Source organism: Perca flavescens, chromosome 17, assembly GCF_004354835.1.
Source record: "Perca flavescens isolate YP-PL-M2 chromosome 17, PFLA_1.0, whole genome shotgun sequence".
Lineage (NCBI taxonomy): Eukaryota > Metazoa > Chordata > Actinopteri > Perciformes > Percidae > Perca > Perca flavescens.
In genome coordinates this window covers 1316935-1344549 of record NC_041347.1, presented here as the reverse complement: position 1 = coordinate 1344549, position 27615 = coordinate 1316935, and the positions used below count along the sequence as shown (strand labels likewise).

The window sequence follows — 27615 nt, the reverse complement described above, 5'->3', positions numbered from 1 at the left end:
TATGGACTATGGGTGTCAGAGGATAGTGAGAGAACACCTATTGGGATTAGTTTACCGTTACATTGGACACACTTTGTTTTCTGGGATCGGCAGGTGGACAAACGAGCCACATTCAGTTGGAGAACCACCAGACTTGGGTGACATAGAGCCACTCTCGTGTATGCGGGCCGCAATGGCTGACATTTCTCCTATTTGACTCTCTGCAGTAATTCCAGGTCGCTCTGAGGTCTGATTGAGGTTGCTGTCTGGGATGGTCACCTTGCCGCCGAAGAGCTGGATTAGGCACTTCCTGAACTGGAAAGAAAACGTGAGAATTAAAAGCAATTCGCTTGATAAAATTTATTTGCAATTACATTGATTTAGGGGACCATGGTTATACAACACATTCTCACTCCCAACTCCTCAAATACTGATGCTTGGTCAGGACCCCTTGGCGTCACTTTTTAATGCTGTTGGTACCCACTTCTGCAACATTTTTCAATGTGCTTGGTCAGGACCCACTGGTATCACTTTTCGACACTCTGGGTATGCCTTTGGCATAATTTTTCAACGTGCCTGGTCAGGACTCCTTGTCGTCATTTTTTAACGCGCAGGTTAAGGTTTTGAAAAGATTGTGGGTGGGGTTAAAAGATGTACGTTTAAGTGACAAACGGTACACCAACAGGACATAAACCCCCGTCTCCTGGGTGAAAAGCCTGTGTTGTCATCTTACAGCGCCGCCATCGAGCAGTTGCTCTGCCCAGTGCCCACGTGGAAGTGAGAACAGCTTGCTGAAATAGTGCGACATCTTGGGAAATGTGCTAATGAGAAGATCGAGACGATTTGCAATTTAGCGCAGCTCAGCTTGGAAGCAGTGGGGAACAGCTAGCCTGACTCTCTCTAAAGTTAAAATATACAACTACCAAAACCCTTTAAGGCTCACTAATGAACACTGTGTATCACGGTCAGGTAATCTGAAACAGAAATGTAAAACCTGCAAATTAGATTTAGAGGGAGTTACATAGTGTAACATTATCTACAGTAGCTTGTAGACATTGGAGATGTCAATGGGTTTTATTCACAAAGAAAAAGTTACAGCACGTATCTCATAAAACCACAAATTTCCGTTTACTGTTTTTTATTTGGAACAAAACACACGTTGGTAGGTATTTGTTTTTTTACTTTAGACGGAGCCAGGCTTCTCCCGCTGCTTCCATTCTTTATGCTAAGCTAAACTAATTATCTCCTGGCTTGCATTCTCATTTTCACTTGCTCAAAGTTAGCTTCCATGCCCCTTATGGCTATTGGGTGGCATGGCAGTGTCTACGGATGCACATTGACCCACTGAATCAGTATCATTTGTCCCTGTATATAATACCTGTCTCTGCATGGAGCGATAAAATCAGTTATTCCAGAATAACATTTTTTAGTCGTCAAAGACATTTGACCATGCGAGACAGTGCGAGACTTTTGCATTTGTGACCTCAGCACTCTGTATGCTACTCTGTGATTTGGTCACACAGCTTACCCTAAGCACAACTTGTTTACCTCTAACCCAGCAGCTCTTTTTTTTTTAACTCTGCCTAAAGCATGAAAGCAAAACATGTTTGCCTGGGGCAAAACTATTTTCACTGACTGCACTGGCCTGCCATGGTTAGCACAGCAGGGAAATAGAGAGAGAGAGAGAGAGAGAGAGAGAGAGAGAGAGAGCGAGAGAGAGAGAGAGAGAGAGAGAGAGAGAGAGAGAGGGGCACATTCAAAATATTTGATTTTAAACATTGGTTTACTGTCGGGCAGACACTAGAAATTTGTGGTATTATAAAAATACCATTTATGCTGCAACCTGCTGCTGGATAACAGTACAAACATTTTGCTTTGACCCTTTTCCTAAGGTTTGTAAAGAGAACACTATGTGACCAAATCATGGACTAAGGTACAGAGTGTTCTGGTCACACACTGGGACGGGTGCTGCGTCTGGAGATGAGGCTGATGAGAGTGAATCTAAACAGTAAAGAGCTGAGGGAACTGTAACATTACGTAATTTTTTCTGTTATTGATATAAATATATATATATATATATACGAATTAGTGCAGCTTTAAGATTGTTTTTGGAATGCACTTGATACTGTACTTCTGTACGTCTTTATCAACAACAGTTCATTTACATGATAGTTCAGGTGCTGTCTGAGGTTATGCCGGATTTTTCCCTTTCTTTGAGTTAAATTTAAACTCCGGTCGCATCAAGCAACATTAACCGAAACTTCTGAGCAACGTTACAGGCTTAAAATGGCAAGTTTTAAGGAAAATTTGGATTGTGCAACAAGGCATGCCTGTTTGGTTCGTTCGGGGAATGATTGTAAAGATTTACAAAGAATATGGTTACGGCATTTACTCTCTGACTGGGACGTTTTGGGACCGATTGGCGGGGATTTGCTATGGACAAAATACACATGACAATACACTGGTAAGAGCAAATGAAGTTTAACCATCTATCCTGCTCATTTAAATAGCTCACGTTACTGTATTGTGTGATATGTTCACTTCAGTTAATATTGTATAAGGGATTTTTTTCTGCGGATGCACAAATGTTCCACCAAACCAAGTTCCTTCCCGAGACTATCTTGCAGAGCCACCACTGCTGCCCAAGAATTTTGTGATTGGTTTAAAGAAATGCAAACAACCCCTGAGCGTTTATTCTCCTATGCAGGAATGTTGTGTGGACTAGACAGTATCTTTTGTCAAACAGGCCAGACTTCATTATCTTACATGCATATTTTAAGATCTTTCCTACTGATCAAACCTCATGTGAAACCGATTTGAAATAATACTGGTAGAAGTGATAAATGGATATTCCTAGAATGTTTTTTCACCTTACACCTTTTAACCTAAACAATCCAGGAGGCTGTCTCATGAATGTATAAAGAGACATACAGAACTCCAGGCAGAACCTCCTTTATTTCCTATGAGAATTGCTAAGTGACGCATGAAGCCAAAAAAGTTCAACTTTAAAATAAAACCCAGATGATAGGTGCTGCCTCCGCACTATGGGGTCCATAGAGCAGGCGCACTAGAGACCTCTGGCTACCAGTTTAGCGCTCCGCTAACTTGAATGGGGATTATATGATTTAATCGTGCGCCCCTTCTAGACTTTCCGAATGTTATTGGACCGAAAGGATGAAATTTGAATCGTGAAATTAATCTTTTCGCTGGGGTTGTGGCGCTCAAAAAAAAATTGATCCACTGATTTACAGACATCTCTGTAAAAAAAAAAAACAGTTGTTTTGGAAGTTGTATTTCCACTGTTTGGCCGCTATATCAAATTGGCTTCAAAGCCAAGCGACTTCCTGGGGGCCCCTCTGAAATAGCTACTCTAAGAAGCAGTTGCCATGCATCATGGGAATCCCCTGCTAGTCTGGTTCACCTCATCCTTGTTAAGAAAAAGAGAGCGATATCACAATCAGCACTACCGTAGAGGTCAGCTGACTTCTACAGTATAAGTACTTGTAGTTTGGCTGAAGCTGCTAGCTGTCCAGTGGATGTCTTAGCAGAGACACTGGCTGACTTGTGTGAACAGCCAGTGCAGCTCCAGAGGGGGGCAATCAGATGAACATGCACACTGCATTCAGCTCCCTGGCAATGGAGGTCTAATCTAGGTGTCGTGCCAAGCACATATACGTGTTGTAGGACTTCTACATGCCTATCTGAATATAGAGCACTTTAAATTGTACTGTCGGAATATTAGGTCATTTTTGTCATAACTGGCCTTGACAGTTTTAATGTTAGAAGAAGAACTCTACTGGCGGGACTGTAAAGAATCTATTAAAAAATAAAAAACCTGTCATGTACAATAAAACACAGACAAAATGTGGTGAAATACATGTTAACATGAAAAGGTAATTAAAGGAGTTTAGGAGACTTCAGTTTTATATGAAGTGTACAAAGGAGCTTCACAAGACAACTTGGTAACTTTGCACCAAACTTTGCTTGATTTCCTAATGAAAATCATAAAAAGAAGTGTGCCTTTACTTACAGTAGCATCACAATTTCCCAGCACAGTTTATTCGCCAACGGAAAAAAATCTGTTTTATGTATTGTAGGTGCAGTTACAGCAAGTCATCAGCTTGTGTGCCAGCTGATGGAAATGACAGTTGCCAGTGCAATCATCAAGAAATCTAATCTGTAGCCTATTTCTGCAGCAGCATTTTAAATCCACATGATTTACATTCAGCACACCACAATCAAAGTAGTGGAGAAGGGGAGACACAGTTTACTGTAGCACTCAATTGATTGACATTCAAGCAATATTAGAGACCATAAGATACACCCATCTTGTTTTTTCTACTCAGTCTCAATAGGATGTAGTCTAGGTGGGACATCAAGTCTCTACTATCAGACTATGCTGAACTTGAACATGCATTTATCTCATCTCACACTGACTATTGTAACACTCTTTTCCCCTTACTTAGCATGTATCCTCTTAGGGCCTGTTTACAGGAATACCCTCATGGGTGAAAATGACAAAATATTTTATCAGATATTCCTTTCGTTTAGATGGCGATGGCGTTTTGGGGCTTAAAAACGCAAAAAAGTGAAACCACCCTTCAGAGTGGAAATCTTAAAAACGCTCCACTATCGTATTCCCATCTAAAGGGTAAAAATGCACTGTGCGAGAGTGTGTGTGTGTGTGTGTGTGTCTGTGCGCCGCGTGTGTGTGTGTGTGCAGTGTGTGTGTCTGTGTGTGTGCATTGTTTAGGGCTATAACTCCACCTCCTCGTCTGTCCAGACAAAATTGTCAGCTTTTGTTGTGCATCGAATTTCACACGCTTTTGCGTCACCATATGCAAGCAGACTCCCCCCCCCCACAACGCTCGTCCAGACGCGGAATAAAAAGTGAGAGCGCAACGCCACTTTTGCGTTTTCTCTTCAGATCGTTTCCGTCTAAACATAGCCTTAATCACCTTCACTGCCGCAAGACTACTCACTAGGTCAAAACTACAGTCTCACATTACCCCTGATCTGAAGTCTCTTCACTGGCTCTCTGTTGCATATAGGTTTCAGTTTAAAAATTCCCCCTTTTACATACAGAGAATTGCACGGTCAGGCTCCTGCATATGTGGCCGAGCTTCTTCAACGATATTCCTCAGCTCGCTCCTTTAGATCTAATATGTTAAGTTTACTGTCTGTGCCCAGCCTAAGACCCGTGATGATCGATCTTTTGAGTCTGTAGCATCAAGACTTTGAACGCTTTGCCTCCTCACTGCAGACAGTCTGCAATTTCTGTCCGACTGACTTAATAAAGACTTACCTTTTTAGACCAGCGTTTGGTTGACCTGTCTGAAATTTATTTTTGATGTATTACTTTGTAATTTTAATTGTGTATTGTGTTATTAATATGTATCCTATTGTGTGCTTTTATGTAAAGCACTTAAACTATTACTCAAAAAAAAAAAGAAACTACTAACTTACTTAGTCTTACTTCACAAAATGTGGACTCACTGTGAATACCCTAAAATTAGGAAGTGCTATATACGATGAGTTAAATTAGTTTGTATTTGATTAAAAGTGGCCTTCATATCATTGGACATTGCCTAGATTGAAACACTACTCAAGCTCTAGTAGCAGATTTGTCTTCTAATGTTACCACTGCCTGAGCGTTTTAGCACACCTGCCTTGAATAAAGCACTAACTAAGTCCCCCACAGGGCTGTCACATTTGCAAATTAATAAGTTGTTAAATCCAGTTATTTTGATATTCGGTGGAACACTATAAATCACCCAGTAGTGATCATAGGAGGAAAGTGTCAGCACAGCAAAAATGCAAACTTGCTTTGAATAAAGATGTCTTGTTTTACAGAGAAACTGCCCAAAACGGCAATATAGCTTAAACTTACAATGAAAGAAATTCAAATGGAATTTATAAACGTGTTTCACGTGTGTAAGAACTGCACATAATCACTCTTTTGTGTGGGCTGCTGTCATATATGCTGTAGTCGATCTTTATACAGTCAATGATGATTAGCCACAAAAAGTGTGTCTCAGTTAACCTGAGAAAAAGACCTGGACAGCACAATGTAAATGGCCTGAAACATGGCAAGCCTCACAAGCATACCATAGGTGGCTAATGTATTTTTTAACATAGCCACGCACGGAAAATTGTACTCTCTGGATTCCATGTATCATTTATTCATACACCATGCATTATTGAGAGACAGGCTAACACCCAACAACAACAGAAAAAAAAAGAAAAAACATCTCAGTATTCTGCAGCAGCTTTCATCTACTGCATACAGCGAGCTGTCTCAACGCTGGCGTGGGAAGGAATATGGCTACTTTCCCTCTACGCTGCTAGTTTGGTACTGGACAATGCTAATAAATACTGGAATAAACCAAGCAAACAGGATCAATATGGCTGAATCACGTTGTATTCCTTCCTAACATGAAAACTCTCAGTTACCTGTTTATTCATGAAGACATAGATGACTGGGTTGTAGGCAGCAGTGGTCTTGGAAAAGAAGGCGGGGATGGAAGCCAGCCCGGGGTCAAGTTTGATGGTTGGATGAATTGTGACCAGTATGGAGAAGGCTGCGTACGGCGTCCATCCCACCATGTAGGCCACAATCATCACAACCACCATACGGGTCACCTGCCTCTCCGGCTTCTTGGCGCCAGCCACACGGCCATGAGATACCTGGAGGAAACAGAGAACAATGACTAGCTTGCCAGTACTTTGTAATTTAACAGACTATTAGGATGTAGTCTATATCCACGACGTTCCACTTCCGGCATTGCGTTGTGTCCGGATGTCCTTCTTTTCTTTTCACCTTCCCCTTTCTTTGTGTTGTAATTTTAAACTCCGTAAGAATTATGAGGACTATGGTTAACTGCTCCTCAGATCTCTGCAGGGTAAATCCAGACAGCTAGCTAGACTATCTGTCCAATCTAAGTTTTCTGTTGCACGACTATAACAACTTTTGAACGTACACGTCTCACCAAAACAAGTTCTTTCCTTAGGCTATTTTGCAGCGGCACAATGGCTCCGTTCGGCGCATAGTGCTATCCAAGACGATTTTGTTTGTTTTAAAGAAATGCCAATAAATCAGAGCATGTTTTTCTACCCTTTTGTTCCCACTGTCTTTCTCTTTATACACCTACGCCTTTGCCCTGTCCTGTGCACATTCATGAATGGAATAGATGTGTGTCGCTCAGTCCAGGCTACATAGTTTGTTTTCCATTTAAAGGTGCCCTGTCACACCTATTTCATTACTTTGTGGTGATGTCTGAAGTTCTACCATGGAGTCTGTAACATGTTTTGTGGAAAAAATGCCTTGGTTACCTTGTTTCAAGCCATTCTAGCGTGGTATAGAAAGCCTGCAGGAAGACTCCGCTCAATTTGTGCCAGTTCTCATTAATATTCAATGAGCTAAACTGCTTGACTCTGATTGGCTAACAGCTAGCCAATGAGAGCCTGAGAGCCTGGCTCAGCATCCTTTACCCAGCGCAACTGGGCGAGCTCATGAATAGTAATGAGCTCAGGCAACACCACGTCAGACTGACCAGCTTTTGTAACTGGCCTGATTTCTCCGCTTATTTCTTTTCAGTGACTACAGCTGACAGAGGAGCAGTTCATTTTCACATTCACCACATAACACAAACACATATGGACCTAACATATTTTAAAAAAATGCAAGTAAAACGGTTTTGTGTGGCAGGGCACCTTTAAAGAGTTACAGGACATTCAGACCAAGAAAACTGATCTAGCGATTTTCCGCAGGGTGGTGGGGGGAGTATCAACGAAACGGCCCATTTGTGTGACGTCCTGTTGTGTTCTTAAACCCCCACAACAAAGTACAAGTACACTTTATATTTCACAATTACTGTTCAGCTATTACAAAACTCCCGGGCAGTTCAGTGCTTGTGTTTCGTGTTTTACCCTCCATAGTGTTTTAAAACTTTCTTGTGGTAGCGATAGAGGCAGTGATGTTTCCTGTTTGCAGACCGGGACTCTCACACCACCTCAAACCATAGCTCAAAACACACCGACAAGTCTGATCTCCGGTTACATGATTGGCCACCGCAGCGTGACGTTTTCCAAAAGTTGAGTCGGTTTCAACTTCTTGCCGCAGGCCCGCTGCGTTTTTTGGAGTGTCCCACCGGCGGCACCCCCCGCCGCAGCCTAAACCCACTACCCCCATTCAAAATTAATGGAAAGACCTTCGTTTTTGCCGGACCATTGGACGGCCGACGCAGGCTGTCTGAACACGGCCAACAGATTATTTTACCGCACGCACACAGAACGAACAGTTAGTGGGCAGCAGCTACAGAGTGACCAATACCTGATATTTCCCAATGGTGTAGTCTACGTGATACACAGGTATACCCAGTATACCCACTAAGAAAGCTCCAAGATTTCCATATACCCACTTAAAAATGCCCAATGACACGTAACAACATACTTTGCATTGTAATTTTGATATATTTTGAATTGTCATCTGTTTTTTCTTCTTCACATAAATAAATAAAGGTTTTTCCACCGTAAATTGGTGCATAAAAGTGTGTCAGAATGCAGGAAATGAAGTCGTCGATGCTCAAAACATCCCTAGGGGAGGACACCCAGACCCTCCAAAAGGCTCATTCTGGCCCATACATATACAGTACAGTATATCCACTACAATACATTGGACTACACCACTGATATTTCCTGTAATAAAATCCCCAAATCAGTGTACTATTTTCAGTAAACTGCTGTAATAATCCTCCCATCAGCACACTACTGATGGCCGATTTCTTACACTTTCCCTTCCTGGTCTCTGCTGCTGACTTCAAAGTTTCTGTCTCTCTAAACAGATGTATGTATGTACTGTACATACCCATCATTTAGCACTCATACTGGTAATCTTTAAACATCTTTTAAAAAATTACGCAACTACTTATTCATATCACCAGCTAGAGCTCGGCAATATGGAAAAAATCTAATATCAAGACATTTTTGACCAAATACATCAATGGCGATATTGCGGCGATATTGTAGGGTTGACAATTGATACTTTTACAAAATATTTTCACAATGAGAGTATAGATAAATAATCATCAGTAATGTGAAAACAATGACTAAGTGGGTAAAGGCAAATAATAGAACAGCTACTAAGTCTAGTAAGTTCAGAAAATGACATCACTTTACTATATTGCAGCCTTTAAAACCAGGAAAAGACAACACTTATACGTGTTATATCATGATATTACGATATCTAGCCTCATATATCAATGTCGATATAATATCAATATATTGCCCAGCCCTACAACCAGCCCCCTTGATGTTTCTGATTTATTTAAAGAAATATTTGACATTTAGGTTAACAATTTTTTTTCTTAACATGACTGAAAGTCTGATCTGCATTTATAAATGAATGATTTCCATGTGTGTTATGTCAAAACTCATACTGACCTTCCTGAGCTTCTGCAGGAGCTTTCCATAGCAGTAAAATATTACTCCGAGGGGCAGAATGAAACAGGTGATGAAGAAAACGATGATGTAGCTGTGATCAATCGCGCTGGTTGAATACCTGTTCAGAGGTGGAGAACAAAGATGTTTAAATTCACTTTAAACTGGGTAAAAAGCATATATGTTAACCTGACCATAATACAGTTTTTAACCGATAATTGTTTGCTTCCAATAAATGTAGTGACACGTAGTGACCGATCATTAACATTAGATATACAGTAGATCAATCAATAGATTGATGCAAACAGTGTGTCCCTTTAAGAACAAAATGGTTAACAATCCAACAGTTTCCCAGCAAGGAGGTAAATGTCATTTTGACATTCAGAGGCTTTTATCTGGCTAAAGAGAAAGATGACAGTTTTGCATCTCATTTGAGCTTTAGTTAAAAGGGAAATTTCACAGCTGAGACAAATCTGTGACACAATTCGGGTCCCGGAGGCCACCAATTCATTCTAATTATGTAATTTCCATGAGAATACCTACTGCCATCGGATGAAACAAGCTCCAGATTAAAGGAAGACAGTGGCGTGTGTGTACACAAGTGTGTGTACCTATATAGTCACGCACCCCAGTCCTTGTTGAACCAAGTGTGGCCTGCGCACACCGATTCACATTGATTCACACCTCATTCCTCATGGTTTTATTGCCATTTGGTGACACACATGCAAAATAGTACTTAATATAATAATGCATTAAGATTTGCTCGGTTCGTTCAAATTGCTTTTTTGAAAAACAAATCACTGAGGCCAGTGGGCAGTGCCATGCTGTGTTTAAAAGACAGCATAGTTGTGAGGGATTTGTTATGTATGTGTATGTGCACAAAATAACTCTGAACACACAGGGTTGCTGCTAGAAATTCTGGGTCTGTGATAGAAGCTCACACGAGGCTCTGATATTGGAATTATCTGTAATCCGTAATATGTTCTAGGACCCATGTGCACCTCTGGGCTCATGGAATCATTCAGCTTTTCTCCCTTCATTCAGTGCCCCTGAAGGCAGAACATGAAAATACAGTGCTTTTTGGTTTTCTAATTGCACCCCTACAGACAGCCATGCAGCATTTGGTTGTGCTCAAGTGGCTCCACCTGGACTCAACACGTCTTCCCTCTGTTTTATTAAAAGATACTCTATTCCTGTGGCTACCTCATGCCATTAGGTTTGTGTCTATGGCCCCTTCTGTGTGCAGAAAACACCATAACAGGTCTTTGATCTGTAGATGTACAGTACATAGTTGCATTTGTTCATCTAAGGTGACATTTCAGGTGTATGACTGAATAGGTCAAAAAATGACCTACATTTGGTTCCCCCAGCAGCTCAGTCCCAGCGTCAGGATGAAGGGACTCGGGGGCAGGGACATCACTAGGATTGAAAGACAGGGGGCCTTAGCCCCCAGAGTATTTGTAACTTGCGTTTGCAAAATCTTTTGTTACTGTATTAGAGCTACACTTATGTCAACAACCGTTCACGAAACCAAGATGTTAACAAGTAAAAAGTGACAGACATATCCTCTTCTTCCATTTCTACTCTGTTCCTTCTGTCTTATCCTTTAAGATAATAAAAAACCCTGATGCTAATTTCATGACTTCGAAATGCAAATTGGTCACATGAAACAACATCCAAAATGTCCAAAAACTGACAAACATTGGCCAGACAGCTAATCAGTTGGTAAGTTAAACAAATATGACAAATGGCAGTACAAGAAAAAGAAAAAAATAGGCATAATAGGCATCATTGCATACGTTATCATGTAAGATATTAATACGGATCCTATTTAAAGTGGCTACTGTCTAAATACAATAACCTGATGGCAGAAGGAATACAAGATTTGGAGTAATGATTACTGTATATACTGTATGTAGGATTGCTTTCATTTTATTTTCACATGTGTCTGTGGGTATGTGCTCATCTTTAGCCTAGTCTACATTTAGGCAACATCTACATATTTATTTAATTTATCACAGCCAATGAATGAAGAAAGTTAAATTGGTTAGAATATAGCTAGCATATATAACAAATATAAGGAAATGATTTAGTTTAGGCTATGCATAGTGCCTAGGCCTGCCAACAAATGCTTACTGTTACAAAACAATCCTTAGACCTATAGACCACTACTGACCTCAAATATACCGGCTCCCTCAAAATCAACTGCTCTGCCAATCTTCTGCTTCTCTCTCTCTCTGCTGAAATATTTTTCAATATAATAAATAATCTCCTTATATATGCTTCCTCTAGGCAATATTATTAGGAAACACTCAATTAACTTTCACTGTTATGCGGATGACACCCAATTATACTTGTCAATCAAACCAGACGAAACCAGTCAGCTAGCTAAGTTTCAAGCGTGCATTAAAGATATAAAATCCTGGATGACCTATAATTTTCTGATGTTAAACCCTAACAAAACTGAAGTTATTGTACTGGGACCTAAACACCTCAGAACCTCATTATCTAAAGACATAGCTACTCTGGATGGTATTGCCATGGCCTCCAGCACTACTGTCAGAAATTTAGGAGTTATTTTTGATCAGGATATAGCCTTTAATGCCAATCTAAAACAAACCTCAAGAACAGCCTTTTTTCATCTTCGTAACATTGCCAAAATTAGGAATATCCTGTCTCAAAACGACGCTGAAAAACTAGTCCATGCATTTGTTACGTCCAGGCTGGACTATTGTAATTCCCTACTGTCAGGTTGCTCAAATAAGTCCCTTAAGACTCTCCAGCTGATCCAGAATGCTGCAGGGCGTGTTCTCACAAGAACTAAGAAAAGAGATCATATTTCTCCTGTATTAGCTTCTCTGCACTGGCTCCCTGTTGAATCCAGGATTGAGTTTAAAATCCTTCTCCTGACCTACAAAGCTCTAAATGGTCTAGCACCATCATATCTAGAAGAGCTCCTAATACCCTATTGTCCCACTAGAGCACTGCGCTCCCAGAAGGCAGAGTTACTGGTGGTACCTAGAGTCTCTAAAAGTAGAATGGGAGCAAGAGCCTTCAGTTATCAGGCTCCTCTCCTATGGAACCAGCTCACGATCTGGGTTCGGGGGGCAGAAACTGTAATCGCTTTAAAGAATGAACTTAAAACTCTTCTATTTGATAAAGCTTATATTTAGGGAGTGAGGAGTTGCAGTGTTCACATAACTGGCCCACCTGCTTCTCTTCATAATTGTTAGATTAATAATACATAACAAAGTAGAGGGAGGCAGGCCAGCCAAGCCCGATCCGGCAGGGGGAGAGTTCTAAGCCCGAAAAAGCTACCTCTCCTTATGACCTGTCTCTCTCTTAGTTACGCTGTTATAGTTACGCTGTTATAGTTCTAGACTGCCGGGGGACTTCCTTCCTTTGACACACTGACCTGCTCTCTCCTCTCCCTTTATATTACAATTATTATTACTATTTGTGTGTATCCCGTCCCAGAAATGCTTGTTACTAATCCTAGCTTCTGGGGAGTTTACTCCCCGGAGTCCTTATGTTTTTTCCCCCAGCGTATTTCCTTGGAGAACGTTGGCACCAAGATCCTGGTTCCTGCTGTTGCCGTGGTCCTGCTGTGCTCCCTGCTGAGCTCAGCGGTGCCCTGCAATGTCATGCAGCTTCCTGTTGAACCCTGCTGCTTCCTGCTGAACCCTGCAGCTTCCCGCTACATCCAGTCACTGTTCCATTATTAATGTGACTACTATTGCCACTGTTCATCACACCCCCAACCGGCCCGTCAGACACCGCCTACCAAGAGCCTGGGTCTGTCCGAGGTTTCTTCCCAAGAGGGAGTTTTTCCTTGCCACTGTCGCACTGCTTGCTCTTGAGGGAATTACTGTAATTGTTGGAATTGTTGGGGCTTTGTAAATTATAGAGTGTGGTCTAGACTCTATCTGTAAAGTGTCTCGAGATAACCTATGTTATGATTTGATACTATAAATAAAATTGAATTGAATTGAATTGAAATATCCATCTCATCTGCTCAATCAATTGAAGGATATAACGGTGCAATAGCATTAACAGGGACCCTATGACATTTAGTTTTCAGTGACAACATTCAAATGGGGATTGATATTGTTTTAGAATAGGCCTACTATAGAGATAGGTTATATTATTGGCAATGAATAAAGAGTTGTGATTAGCTTGCTAAGTTAACCATTTCTTGTATTTCCCTCGTTCACTCTAGCTAGACTGTAGTTTTCCCATAGCAATATTTTGGGGTAGCTTCAGCTAAGTAGTTGCTTCTACTTTTTTTTTTCATCCAGCGGTTGGCAGTATAGTGCGTTTTGACTAGATGGGAACAGTTCCCAGCCCTATGCTGTCCATGTGTTTTGAGCATCATGGCCATAATATGAAATAGAAATAGGAATATTTGGGGCAGATTGCCAGGTCAGTGTAGCCTAGAAATCTAGGCGCACCCTAGCGGCAGCAAATTTAATTTGCAGCCAGGGGGATTATGGCTGCTGCTGCTGGGAACAGCGGTCTTCTGGAAGACTTGGCGTTAAGCTTTTCTTTGAGAAAAGAACAAAGAACGGCACTGAAATCATTCTTAAAAAAGGAAGATGTGTTCGGAGTTTTTACGGCAAAAATGTAATCTATCAACTAGCTTCGCTACCTTTTTCGTTGCTCTGCCTGGTTGTAGCGCTATCCTATTGCATGCAGAGAGAATTTGAAAGACAACCGTTTGGCCCTGTCAATGGTGAGCTCCCAGACTCAACATCTTGATGTGGGTCTGGCTTGTCAGGCTAAGAGGTCACCACCTGAAATTTGTCTGGCGGTAGGTTCAATGAAATTGATTGATTGAAACGTACACCATGTCATTTTCTGCTGCTAGGGGTCTATCAATCAAAACAATAACAAAAGACGTCATTGCAGTCAGGTTCTCCTGGTTAGAACTCCTTCAGTGTTTATCGTTCAGGAGGTTTTTACAGGGAGACAAATTATGCGCAGAGGTCTCCTCCTTTTCAAAACAGTCCGAGTGATATAAATCAGTAAATCAGATTCACGTTTAACAATGAGTGTTTCTCCAACACTGTTCAGCTGCTGCTAGCTAAGCGTGTTTCTCTGATAACTAAAACTAAAAACTTCCAATAACTAAAATCCTTCATATGGTTAAAATATATAGGCAAATACAACCAAGACCAAAAAAGTGTAGCATAAAAATAAAAGTCAATCATGGCAGCTTCTGGCAGACCCTAACGCTGACACCTGCTCAAAGGGGATATGACGCCAATGACGGGCAACGACTACTAAATGACACGGACTTGAATAAAATTACAGATTTCTCTAGGTTTTCAACAAAATATAAAACATGGGTGTAGTCATTTTTAGATATTGTTAATGTGAAAAAAGTTACATATTATATATTTAACCATGCAAAAGACTCTATAGGCTAAATAACAACAACACAAGAATACTCCTTCAAAATCAAATAATACATGTATTTCACAGCAGCGATGAAGCCAGTATTAAACCTAAGTGTCCTCACACACTTTTGGGTATTGGATCATTAGGAACGTAGGTCTACAAGACGCAAAATAAGTGAATTCATGAACGAAGAGATGACTGCTAAAATCATCAAAATAATAGCCAACAGCGGCATTAGGTACTTAAAAAAAGATAGTTCAGATAATTTTGTCTTTTTTTTCTGCTTATCCCATGCAGCTCTCTCGCTTTCCCCCAGAACTGCGCTGTGTGGCAGTAATCAAATAGCCTAAATGTATCTGTGTCCATCATGCCAAACCAAATAACAAGCTTCAAATATTCAATGGGAGAAAACATTAAAGAAGGTGTATCATGACACTGGTATCTCTGACAATATTTCTGTTGTTTTTGCTATTTTTCTAAATGGCATGCCTGCAGCAGCTCCACCATTTGGTCAGAAGGCCAAAGTAATTTGACATTCAGTGACTTAATGAGCCATTTTGGCATTTAAATCATCTCCAAGAGTGCTGTCGAAAGCCAAACTGTCATTTTTGATGAGGTGTATCACATGAACCAGTCCAGCCGATTTATTACGAACAGCCTGTCAAAGTAAAATCTCCTCATTTAAACTGGGAAGCAAACCTGACTTTTTTTTTTTTAACACTACTACTGGGCAACACCGAAATATAAAATGTTAAAATCCTTTCTGTGGGTTCCCAGATAGCTCAGTTGGTAGAGCAGGAGCCAATATATAGAGGTTTACTCCTCAACACAGCGGCTGAGGGTTCGACTCCAAGCTGCAGTCCTTTGCTGTATGTCATTCCCCCTCTCTCTCCCCTTTCATGTCTTCAGCTATCCTGTCAAAAATAAAATGTTAAATTGTTCATTTTTTAATATATATATTTTACAACCTTGTATTCGATCAATGCTGTTAAGCTGGTTACATCAGCCACCACTCTTACTTCTTACAAAACAGTGAAAGTACTAAATAGGAGTAATATTTAACTAATGCATGGCTCATGATGATTTAATGCGTGAATCACTGCTGACTGTGTCATTAATTCCTGTTGCTTACTGTTATGATATGATAGGTTTAGTTGTAGGGTTGCAACTAACGATTATTTTCATAGTTGATTAATCTGTTGATTATTTTCTTGATTATTCGATTAGTTGTTTGGTCTATAAAATGTCAGAAAACGGTGAAAAATGTGGATCAGTGTTTCCCAAACGACCAAGATGACATTCTCAAATGTCTTGTTTTGTCCACAACTCAAAGATATTCAGTTTACTGTCATAGAGGAGAGAAGAAACTAGAAAATATTCACATTTAAGAAGTTGGAATCAAAGAATTTTTACTTTTGTCTTAAACAATTACTCAAACCGACTAATTTAAGAGTTGACAACTAACCGATTAATCGATTAATCTTTGCAGCTCTATTTAGTTATGTTATTAATTTGAATATGCCAACCCAAATTGTTAACTGTAATAATACGTATAGCCATAACACCAGATATGCTAGTAATGGTCATATTGTTGTACCTAGCCTAAAAAAACTGTTATGTATCGAACCATAACAAACTGGAATAAGTTACCCCTGAATATTTGGTTAATTAAATATAAATCATCTTTCAAAAAGTATATTATGCAGAGGCATCTATCTGGCATTCAGATGAACAAAGTGTGTTTTCAACCCTTTGTTGAACAGAGAGCGCCATCTAGTGAGCTCAGAAAATAAAGACAGTGGTTCGCGAAGCTTCATTCGACCATCAATACCATTTACTATTTGTAAAACAATTAGGGGGGGTGTTGTTGGTGACTCTAATTAAGCCCGGAGGCAGCAGGTGTGTGAGATGCAATCGGAAGGAGAAGCTGATAGCTTGAAGCAGCAAGACGAGAGACAAGACACTATTTAAAAAAAAAAAATTGTCTATCCGACAACACGACTATTTGTAAATGCAACTTTTAAAACCTGAACTTCGAGGAGTGGGCTGGTGCGGAGCCCCGACGACTACGGAGAAGATGCTATAAGGTGGAACAGCTGTCGTTTCCGAGGAGGAAGCCACCAATAACCGAGTCAAAACAACACAACCCCTCATAATCATAGGGAGGTGTACGCTCATCCAGGCAAACTAAGGTCTCATTCTCACGTTAAATGCAACATGCAAGGGTGTCGGACTGGGGTTAGAAATGGGAATGAGTGCCCAGGGCTCTCATGTGAGGAGGGCCCAAATAGATGCTAGAATGAATAGGTGTGGATGCGGGGAGGCGCCCATAGAAAACACCTGTCTACACAGTAACAATAACTAACCACACCTACTCCCATAAAAGACCTATCATATCATAACACTCACCATTAACAAATGATTAAGTCACCATGACTGATTATTTTACACACTTTACAGATCATCAATTAAGGAATGTTAATTCACCATTACTTTAGGCAGCCAAATTAGCTGGATTCCACTAACATAAAAGTGTATTTCAGACCGATGCATTTGCTAGGCCTCCCTGAAAGCAGGCTAACTATTCTTATAGAAATATGACAATATTAAATTTTTTCTCAATTTCAGTCCATTCTCCTCTAATTTGTCAATTGGCACCTGTACATGACCATTTCAGTAAAAAAAAGCTTCATATTTCTGTATGTTACTTTGATTGTGTATCAATTAATGTATGAAGTAACTGTGAATTTTAATTGATGATCTGTTAAGTGTGAACTAATCACATCAACTCATAGTGACTTGATCATTTGTTAATGGTAAGCAACAGGAATGCATGATACATCCTGCATTAATTCATGAGTCATGCATTAGTTAAACACAGTGGTGTAGTCTAATGTATTGTAGTGGGTATACTGTACTGTATATTGGCCAGAATCTGCCTCTGGGGGAGGAGGGGCCATATCATAGAAGGGGGTCTGGGTGTCCTCCCGCAGGGAAGTTTTGAGCATTGAGCATGCTCATGCATGATTGTTTGATGCACATTGAGCAATGACTTCATTTCCTCCATTCGGATACACTTTTATGCACCAATTTACGGTGGAAATACCTTTATTTAGCCTATGTGAAGAAAAAAAACACAGATGACAATTCAAAATATATCAAAAATATAATGGAAAGTATGTTGTAGCGTGTCATTGGGCATTTTTAAGTGGGTATATGGAAATCCTGGAGCTTTCTTAGTGGGTGTACTGGGTATACCTGCGTATAACGTAGACTACACCACTTGTTAAACATTACTTACCTATATGAATTGTACCTTACTATCGAGTGTTACTTATTTTACAGACTTCCTACACACGACTGCAATGTTAAACCTTTATCTCTGTGTGTATCTTTGTAATAAATGTCTGACAACCTGAGCACGGGAAGGGATTTGGAGGAAAGTCAGCAGCATAGTAGGTGCGGTAGATTTCATCTACACCCCTCACCGAGGATACAGCCACCTACTGCCAATTCTCCTGCACAATCCTTCAAAACCTTGCAAGTATGCTTTTAAAATTCTGAAGCCATCCAGTGCTGAATATTTGCATGTATCCAGAGATAAAAAGACACACATAAATGAGGTTTTTAAAAATGCATCAGGATGGGCATGTGGCAACATTCTGGGCCTGGAACACCTGTGCTGGTAATGCTCCTGCTGTTAACCAAATGTTTTCTGACAGAACTCATGCTGAGGTGGAGTGGGTCATCTATGCGCTGGTTATCTCCATAAGGTGATCTCTTAATTGTATTATATGAACCCTTCACTCCCACGTGCTTCATTTGAGCAATGGTTCCCTTACAGGGCTTGAGGCAAACACTCAGCCCTCAATCTGCACACCTTTGATCAAAGCAGCTAAATAGCATTACCCAGATGGCACCCTGAGGGCCAAGGTCAGAGCCCAACTGTTTCTTGACTTTTTCCGTAAGACATTTTCACACAGTGTGAGCTAATCATGGATGTATTAAGAGAACTGGATACAGTGATCGGCAGGAAGCCCCGTACGTTCCAATGAGAGTGCTCAAAAGCGCATTAAGACAACATGGAGCTCGGCTCTTCCGCATTCTTGGCCCATGACGTCACGATGGACACGCGCACTAGCAACAATTTGTTTGTGTTGTCTTAGCAACCGGTAGCAACATGCTCGTTCATGAGCGTCTCTCTCGTCTCTCTTACAAGTGGCGAACTCAGGAACTCGCCGTTTCGATTGTATAAAATATTCACTAACGTTAAACACTGTGTGTTCGTTGTTCCCGGTCGTTTACATGCTTAGCTAAATAAACGATAGATGTATTTACACAACCAAGGACATTTAATACTTATGTCGTGCTACTAGCTAGCTAGCAGTTAGCCTGCAGTTTTGTGAACAGAGCTCATCCATGGCTTCATCTCTCATCCACGTTACAAGCTTTACAGCATACAGCCCTCGGATGTATCATAAGAGAGAACCAGGGCGATGTAATCACTATGTCTGTAGTAACATTATGTAGGCATGATCTTAATACAGCCATGCTAGCTAAACCTGATGTTAGCAACTAGCTAGCTAGCTGATAGCCCCGCCAGTTTGGGAAACGCTAATGACGTTACATCCACGTAACAGGCTTTACAACATACATACATCCCTCGGATGTATCATAACTTTATAAGATAATACCATGGACGTATTAATAGAACACATGATGAATTACAACCACTAGCTATATCCATTATTACAGCTAGCAACATGAGCCATGTCATGTGAGCGGCCGTGCGCAGTCCCGTGGGTCTGCTCGCGTCCATTATGCGCGTTCATCATTTCAAATTTAATAATTCTGGATTCGCTTCTAGTGAATGTTAAAAATGTTAAAAACGTAACGTTTTAAACAAGGACCCTTTCATTGTTCAAGCTGGTAAGTTATATACCCCGAAACAAATGATCCGCTGAAATATAGACGTTTCTTTCGCCATGCATTGTCTATGTGAAAAGTCTTTCTGGGCCATGGGGCGCAGTACCACCGTTATCCGCTAAACCCATGTTGGCATATAGACATAGCGCTCCTCCTGGGGGCTTGGAGCTAATACAGCTTAAGCAGCAATGTAGATCAGAGCCACAGGGCTGAGTGTGGAATGTCTAAAAACCTTATCTGTTTGTGTGCAAGGTGTGTGTTAAAGGTGCCGTAGGTAGGATTGTGAAGATCCAGGACTTAGCCAAAAAATGTGAACATCGACAACATCTCAGCCCCTCCCCCCTTTCGGCTAAAGCTCAAAACTGTCTTCTAAGCCCCTCCCCCCACAGGGGAGAATGAATGCATGTGCATGAACAGTGATTGACACACAGTTAGACACTCCCTCCTGATTGGTGCATCTGAACAGGGAGCTGTGGAGTTTTGCAAATCGCACTACAGGCTGTAGATGGTACCAGAGGAGCCAGATTCTTTTTTTTTTTAATGACTTTAAAAAAATGATTTCGTTGCAGCTCTACAGGGGTATTTATAAAGGTAAGGTTGAATCACCAGGGTTAGCACAAGGTTAAAGTCTGGTATTAAGATTAGTGTTACGAGTTAGTTTAAAGCTGCCGCATTCAATATTTTTATAGTTACAATGGGTCAAATGACTTTAATGTAAAGTTGTCGCTCATAGTGACGAACCCACAGAGAATTACCACCCAACTCTGCAGTTATGATCTGCTTTACAGCTAACAACTTCACTGTTTTGGTTCAATAACAACAGACAAAGTTAGTGACTAGCCGATGGACAAAGTGGAGCATTCAGCAGCTAAAGAGCCCAATATTTCCCTTATGAGTTGGTGGAGACCAAATGAATGCTAATGATGCTCCGTATCTACTGGATGTGCAAGTAGACTTAAACCGTTTGCTACCATATTAGCCGTATCAACTAGCGGTGGCCAGTAGATTCCTCAAACTTTGCCACAGGTTTGTTGTTGTTAGTTCTTCTTGTGGAACTTAATACGATCACTGTCCACAATAGTGATGTTTGAGGCCTCGTAGCTCGACACCTTCTATGCTCACTTTGTTCTCCTCAACAAAGGGTTAGCTGCTTGGCCTTAGTAAACAGTACAAACATGCACAACAATAAAATTAAGGATGACGTCATTTTGGGATATGTGTTATTGTACTTATTTTTCTTTTTAAAAGGTTGCATCTACCTCAAATAATCACTGATTTAATGCTCCACCTGCATGCTAAGTGCTAAGTGCTAACGCGTTCGCCCAATCAGCTGCCAGTTTTCATTTTTTGGGCAACAATACAGATTAGCGCCGCCTGCTGTTATGGAGACGTATTACGTCTCGTCTCTTCGGTGTGTTCTGAAGCATTTTTTTGACCAACTCGGGGAGACTGATCAGTCCGACTGGCTTTTCTGCCGACGGTTGGCCGTCTGGTTGGTGTGTAAGCAGCTTTAGAATGACTAAGCAGAGAAGTTTAACCTAGAGCAAATTGCATGTATGCATGGTTCAGGCAGGTGAACACAACCATGTGTGTGTGTGTGTGTGTGTGTGTGTTTTTGCGCTATGCAGTGTGTAAAAACTGTGAAGTGTCTCTTTTAGCTTTCATGTGTGTGTTGGTCGCGGCAGTCACTGTGGAGTTACTATTGTGTATCCATCTCATATTTTACATTTATTTTTCCCTGAGTATTCTCATTTAGATTCAGAATCTCTTTTACTCCTGGCCAAGACAGCAACATAAATAAATTCACACCAAAGAAAAAAAGCAACTGACTTTAAACAAACAGCAGATTACCTCAAACTATAAATTAGCAGTGTTGAGAAACATGACATGTAGTAGACAAATAGTCCTTCATACTGTTTTTATAGTCTTCCATGCTTATAAAGCACTCTAGTTCAAGGTGACTCTGTTGCACTCACCAAGGTGAGGCTGCAAAAACTTTAAAAGCGCTTTCACCATAAACGGTGCAAGTTTGAAGAATGATGTTGTGTTGTCTGCCTTGGTGATACTTTATTCTGCTGTTGATTCAATAAGAAGTGTCAGGCTATTTAACTTATATAGCTTAATAATGCTTGCTGCACCTGCCGCAGAGTCCATTTTGAGTTTTGTCTTCTATTCTGGTAGCCTAGAAATCTAGACTCCCCCTAGTGGCAGCAAATTTATTTGGCAGCCAAGGGGGGTCTAGGCACTCTCCGTTGACTTTCAAGCTGCAAAAACCAAATTTTGGTCAGGCCAATCACATTGTGTATAGAGTCGGTGGGCGGGCTTATGGCTGCTGCTGCTGGGAACAGCGGACTTCTGGAAGACTTGGAGTTAAACTTTTCTTTGATAAAAGAACAAAGAACAGCACAGAAATTCTTAAAAAAGGAAGATGGGTTCGGAGTTTTGCCAACCGGATATGGCAAAAGTTTAATCTATCAACTAGCTTCGCTACCTTCTTTGTTGCTCTGCCTGGTTGTAGCGCTATCCTATTACGTGCAGAGGGAATTTGAAAGACAACCGTTTATCCCGCCCCTCGGATCGAGCTCCGTCAATGGTGAGTTCCCAGACCCTACATCTGGATGTGGGTCTGGCTTGTCAGGCTACTATTCTGGTTAATTTTCATAAGAATACCTCAATTTATCTCTGTTATCTAATGGTTGAAACAGTCATAGCTCTTTGTGGGTTACAGACAGAGATAAATAAAATGTTCATTTCTCACCAGTTAGGCTCACAGGTGGTTCCGATCTTGCTTGTAGTGTAACTGTTCCAGCCCAGCACTGGAGGGATGGTGCAGATGAAGGAGAAGGTCCAGACGAACACCAGACCCAGGACCGCATGCTTCGTTTGCAGTCGGATGTTTCCCATAGGCCGGCAGACCACGAAGAATCGTTCGAAGGACAGAACAGAGAGGGACCACATGGCCACAATCCCTGAAACAAACAGCAGGATGCCAGTTTGTAGGAGCGCAGTTCGACAACAGTTGTCACAAACACACACCACTAAGTCCTGGAATTAGTTTTTTGTAACTATGAAAATCACAGCTCTGTGCTTTTCATTTGCTATGACAGTAATACACCTGAAAAAAAACAAATTCTGGAATGTCTCCACATTTGAGCACATAGCGTGTGCATTTGCATGCCTTTTACATTGCTTTCCTCTTTCAAAGTGTAAAATTCCATTTGTTTATTTAGTATTTTGGAACTTATCCAGCTCGGACCTCCTAGTTAAGAGGTCCCCTGTAGTGTAACCACATTTATCAATTGTTGACATATGTCACTTGGGTACTGTGCAGAGGTAAAAGTGGCAGTATGTTGCTAAAAATGTTTTATGATTGGGTAGAGAGTGGGTACAGAGTGGGTACATTAGGCTACCTCTTAATTGGCCCAAAAAAGCTGACTGTAATTATGGTAATAAGTCTCTCTCGCAGATTACCTATCTTTTCACAGCCAGGTACTTCTAGTACTTCAACTGGAGAGGACAAAATAAGAGCGGTGGAAACCAGGGTGTTTAATTATGCCACACACATTTAAAAAGAGCCTCTGCAAAGGTTCACTAATACAATTAACACCAGTACTCCAATGCTGTATATGTAGCATTTTAAAGTGGACTAAAACTGACCATCAAAGGGTGTATTTTTCTAGTTGTTTTTACCCAATACGCGTTAATGTACTTATCTGTAAAGCACAGCTGCAAGTAGATAAAACTAAAAAACTAAAAATAAGCAGTAACTGAAAATACTTTCACCCTGAGCAGAATAATAAGTGGAGCATCCATCCTACTCAGCTTTATCACTTGGTGACTTCCTCACATATACGCACGTGCACGTGCACAGGTGATACCAATGCAACACAGCTGTCAATCACTGAAACTGCTGTCAAGACTTTAAATTGAAGTGGCTTTCCACCACAAACCCCTTGAAGATGTAAGCCTCACTTCAGCGGACTATTGATTGGCGTCCTCAACCATAATTTATCACGTCAGATGGTTTCTTTTAGCGTCGCGTCGGCTTCTCATCCTACTAATAAAATGAGGTTTTGAGTTGCCATGTGCTACAGCACTCTTTGACCTGCAATATTGGTTTTCATACAGTCCTTAATCATGAATAATAGTACTTTTTTCTGTGATGATTCAATGCATCACAACACCCAACACACCAGGATCCACCAGGGAATATACCCAATATGCCCATTGACATTCAGATCCATACACCAAGTTTCTAGTGCACTTAGAGAAATGTAGAGAAATTCATTGTCTTGAGGATTTCAGTATCAGTATCAGCATGTTAAGTGTAATATCCCAGGCTATATGACAACTGACAAGCAATGTAATGCAGGTCTGGCAAAGATCCATATGGGATATTGTAACTCATAATAAGGAGCTGTCTGATTAATGCTCCACAGTCATTTTAATGGACACGTTTTCAATATTTTCTCCTGAGCATTTATTTTAAATTAATGTTTTCTGTTGTTGATAAATATGGCAGTTTGACAGTCCGTAATAAGGACATCCTGTGACTTCCTCTGTCACTCCTCTGTAAGATGTCTGAGTTGCCAATATGAGATCGCACAAACCTTGTTACTAAATCCAATAAGGAGCCTTTGCCTGAATTAATCAGGGGTTGTTATTTCTCTTGATCCAATGTACTGCAGGCCACTCACCAGACACCCAGGATCCCACTTTGGGAACCTGATCCGTCTTAAACAGAGCTTCAGCAGAGACCACAAAAACAATCCACTGACTTATGCCAAACGACTTTTCAAGCGATTCCACTGTTACAAACAATCTTTTTTAAATATCTGAATGAAATCATGAGTATGATGCTAGAGGCGCCTTCCCATCGCCTCTTGTTTAGTATAAAGTGATCATAAAACTCAGTCCAAGCTGTCTTAAGTCAGTCTTTTTCCCCACCCTTAACATTCCGACAAAGTTTGATTTTGTCGTACGTCTTTGTAGTTAAGTTCAATACTGGAATGTAACTGTGTACATTTACTCAAGTACTGTACTTAAGTACAAATTTTAAGTACTTGTACTTTACTCAAGTCTTTTCTTTTCATGCTAATTTCTACTTCTACTCCACTACATTTCAGAGAGATATCGTACTTCTTACTCCACTACATTCATCTGACACCTTTAGTTACTTGATACTTTACAAATTAAGATTTTTGCGCACAAAACACATGCAGTTTATAAAATACAAGGTTTTATTATAGATAAAACTACGTAGTAATATATAGGCACAGCTGATATGATTAGCTGATTAAACACAATTCAATTCAATTTCCTGATGATACTTAACATACTTTTTACTTCAGTAACATTCTCAATGCAGGACTTGTATCTTGTAACAGAGTATTTTTACAGTGTGGTATTAGTACTTTGACTTAAGTAAAGGATCTGAATACTTCTTCCACTACTGTTGAAGGTAAATAGTAGTCTTGCATATTGTGACCCAACAACATCCCCAGTCTGCAAAAAAGGGTCTGTGACTAAAAAGTGACAGATTGGCTTACCTTTTCAGAGCCTTCTATTCTATGGTAGGGATCAGTTAATTGAAGCTAGAGCATAAATTCAGTGAGTGCCTTTTTTTATTTCTCACGCATCTGCATTCCATCTTCACACACATGCTCATGCATTATTCCTTGCTGTCATGTCCGGGGCTGTCAATTATCTTATCAGCTGCTCTCATCAGCTGATCTCATCTATTCAATAGCTCAGCGAAACGCCTACATTGTAAGCCTATCATCCTGCTGCTGCCTCTGTTTAAATAGGAGTCTCTCTCTCTGACTTCAGTGCAGTCATGCTGCTGTCATGTGCACGTTGCGTTCACAGCTGTTTAAAATCTGTTCTCCTCTCTGCTGCTGTCAGCTGTCATTTCAGTACAAAGCGTCGCAAATGGCAAAGCCCCCCTCCACCTCCCCATCACCGCCAGTCATCGCGGATCACCAGTGTCTGGACTCCATGTGGGGGGGGGATTTATTAAGCTGCTGGCCCTCAGTTACAAAACTCCCTTTAGATTCTAAGCGCCGAAGACTTTCTACCAAGACTTAAATAGCATGTTATAATAAGCATCCATCTTTACTTCATTCACTCGTCTCTCCTGATTGAAATGTTATTGGCGGTCACGGTGCTGGTAACCTACTTATGGCAAGTCATGCACTGCAGTTTGTGAGAAGGCTCCAGAGCATGCTTTGAATTCCGCTTTGAAGACTCACACTGGGCTTTTGTTACTGATCCTACAGTCTTTTTTTATACAGGTACAATTTTCAAAAATCTACACCATGGGCTCCTAAAAATACAGGTGAGTTACCCCTGAGTCGGACACTGTAGTGACTTTTTCGACTGCTGCCTGAACTCAAGGAACTTTCCTGTCTTTTATCTTCACAATTTATACTCAGAATTGACTTTGCGCACACTAACGTCCATCATCTCAATCCTTTAGTTCTAGCTTTAGTTTGCATGGCCATTATGTAATGCAGATTACACTCGCAGAGCTCCATTATGGGTGATGAGCTTGAAAGAGTGCCTCATACAAGCTGAAATAGATTTACAAAATTAATTTCTACAGCTGATTAAACAAGAAGATTTTCACTTTTAAAAACATTTTGTATAATCATTCATATGTTGTTAATGTTTATGCTGCACTCTATGTATACTGTATAGGGCTGCACAATATATTGTTTGGTTTATCGTCACCACGATATCAACTGGCGCAATAAACACATCGCAAAATATCGCGAATGACACTCTGATTTTTGGTGTTAGTTGAAAGACAAAAATCAGTAGAAAATTGCACATTATTATGTAACTTTTTTAGTGGTGTCTCTTTATATTCAACTCAATGTGTTCAAAGTTGTTCAATAAAATAATATGGAAATGTTGTATTTTAGCAGAATACTGAAAGCAGCAGTAATGCAGAACTGATTTAATATCAGTTTGTTTAATCACAAGTTATCAGATGTTCAACATTATACAGCCCTGAATTTTAGTATGTTTCTCTGACATAGTAAGGATTGCTTATTTTACATAAACAATCATTTCATATATGAATGCTCAAAGAAACTAAGCAAAGTTATTGACACCCTGATCCTCAGTCCACTTTTTTCATTTTGGCAACAGTTGTAGTTGAAGTGATTTGTCACTTTTATTTTACCTCCCTCCCAGATGCTCTAACTTATGAACAGTCAGCGCTGACGGAAGTCTGAGAATGTGCCATGTGTGCCAATATGTGAATTAAAATGCTCCGAGACTGACACCTAGACACCCAATTATGGAAGTTGTCTTAAGCATGCCCTGCAATTACAGCACCAGGAAGACAATTAAAAAAACAAACAGGTAAACCTACCGAAAAAAGTGACAGCAAACCCCTCCAAGACGCAAGCCCACCTCCCAAGAAAGAAATAACCTCTGGAGTTTGTCAGGAAACTTATTACTCCACCGATGAGGGAGAGCAAAAAATCAGCGATTGCCAAATTAAGTATGATATAGTTCAGAGGCTGTCGGAGTTGTTTGTACTTGAAAGTGACAAACATGACGAGGAAGTTTTCGCTCAGAGACACGGAGGTGACAAAGAACATGAACACAGCCAGGAAAGTGAAGTTCCACGGCGCGATGGTCTTGATGGGTCCTTTAAACGGGTCATCAGGAGTGAAGAGTTCAGCCGCTGGAGTGTAGGACACAGCGTTCACTGACAGACTTAAAGCATCCATTGTCTATACCCAGCGTGTAGGCCACACTAACTAAAAATCCTGTTTATGTTCTGTTTCTCACACTCCCAACTTCACGTGGAGTCCCTCCTGAACAGTGCGAGCTCACTAGTTTGCGTTAAACTCGCTG

General features: G+C 40.6%; 1 protein-coding gene across 1 annotated transcript; it reads right to left on the bottom strand.

Annotated features, from left to right (window-relative positions):
• Positions 1 to 27615, bottom strand: valopa (vertebrate ancient long opsin a). Its single transcript, XM_028603542.1, has 5 exons — positions 27125 to 27615; positions 22502 to 22712; positions 9421 to 9538; positions 6433 to 6666; positions 1 to 294 (listed from the first exon to the last, which is right to left on the bottom strand). Exons 1-5 carry the CDS (start codon positions 27486 to 27488, stop codon positions 58 to 60), a joined length of 1164 nt encoding a protein of 387 aa, XP_028459343.1. The 5' UTR covers positions 27489 to 27615; the 3' UTR covers positions 1 to 57.

Excerpts from the sequence above, each read along its gene's own strand:
- valopa (XM_028603542.1), bottom strand. The coding sequence starts at position 27,488 with ATGGATGCTTTAAGTCTGTCAGTGAACGCTGTGTCCTACACTCCAGCG. Across the intron at positions 9,539-22,501 it reads ACCACCTGTGAGCCTAACTG|GTATTCAACCAGCGCGATTG; the intron begins GTGAGAAATGAA and ends ACCTCTGAACAG. Across the intron at positions 295-6,432 it reads ATGTCTTCATGAATAAACAG|TTCAGGAAGTGCCTAATCCA; the intron begins GTAACTGAGAGT and ends TTTTCTTTCCAG.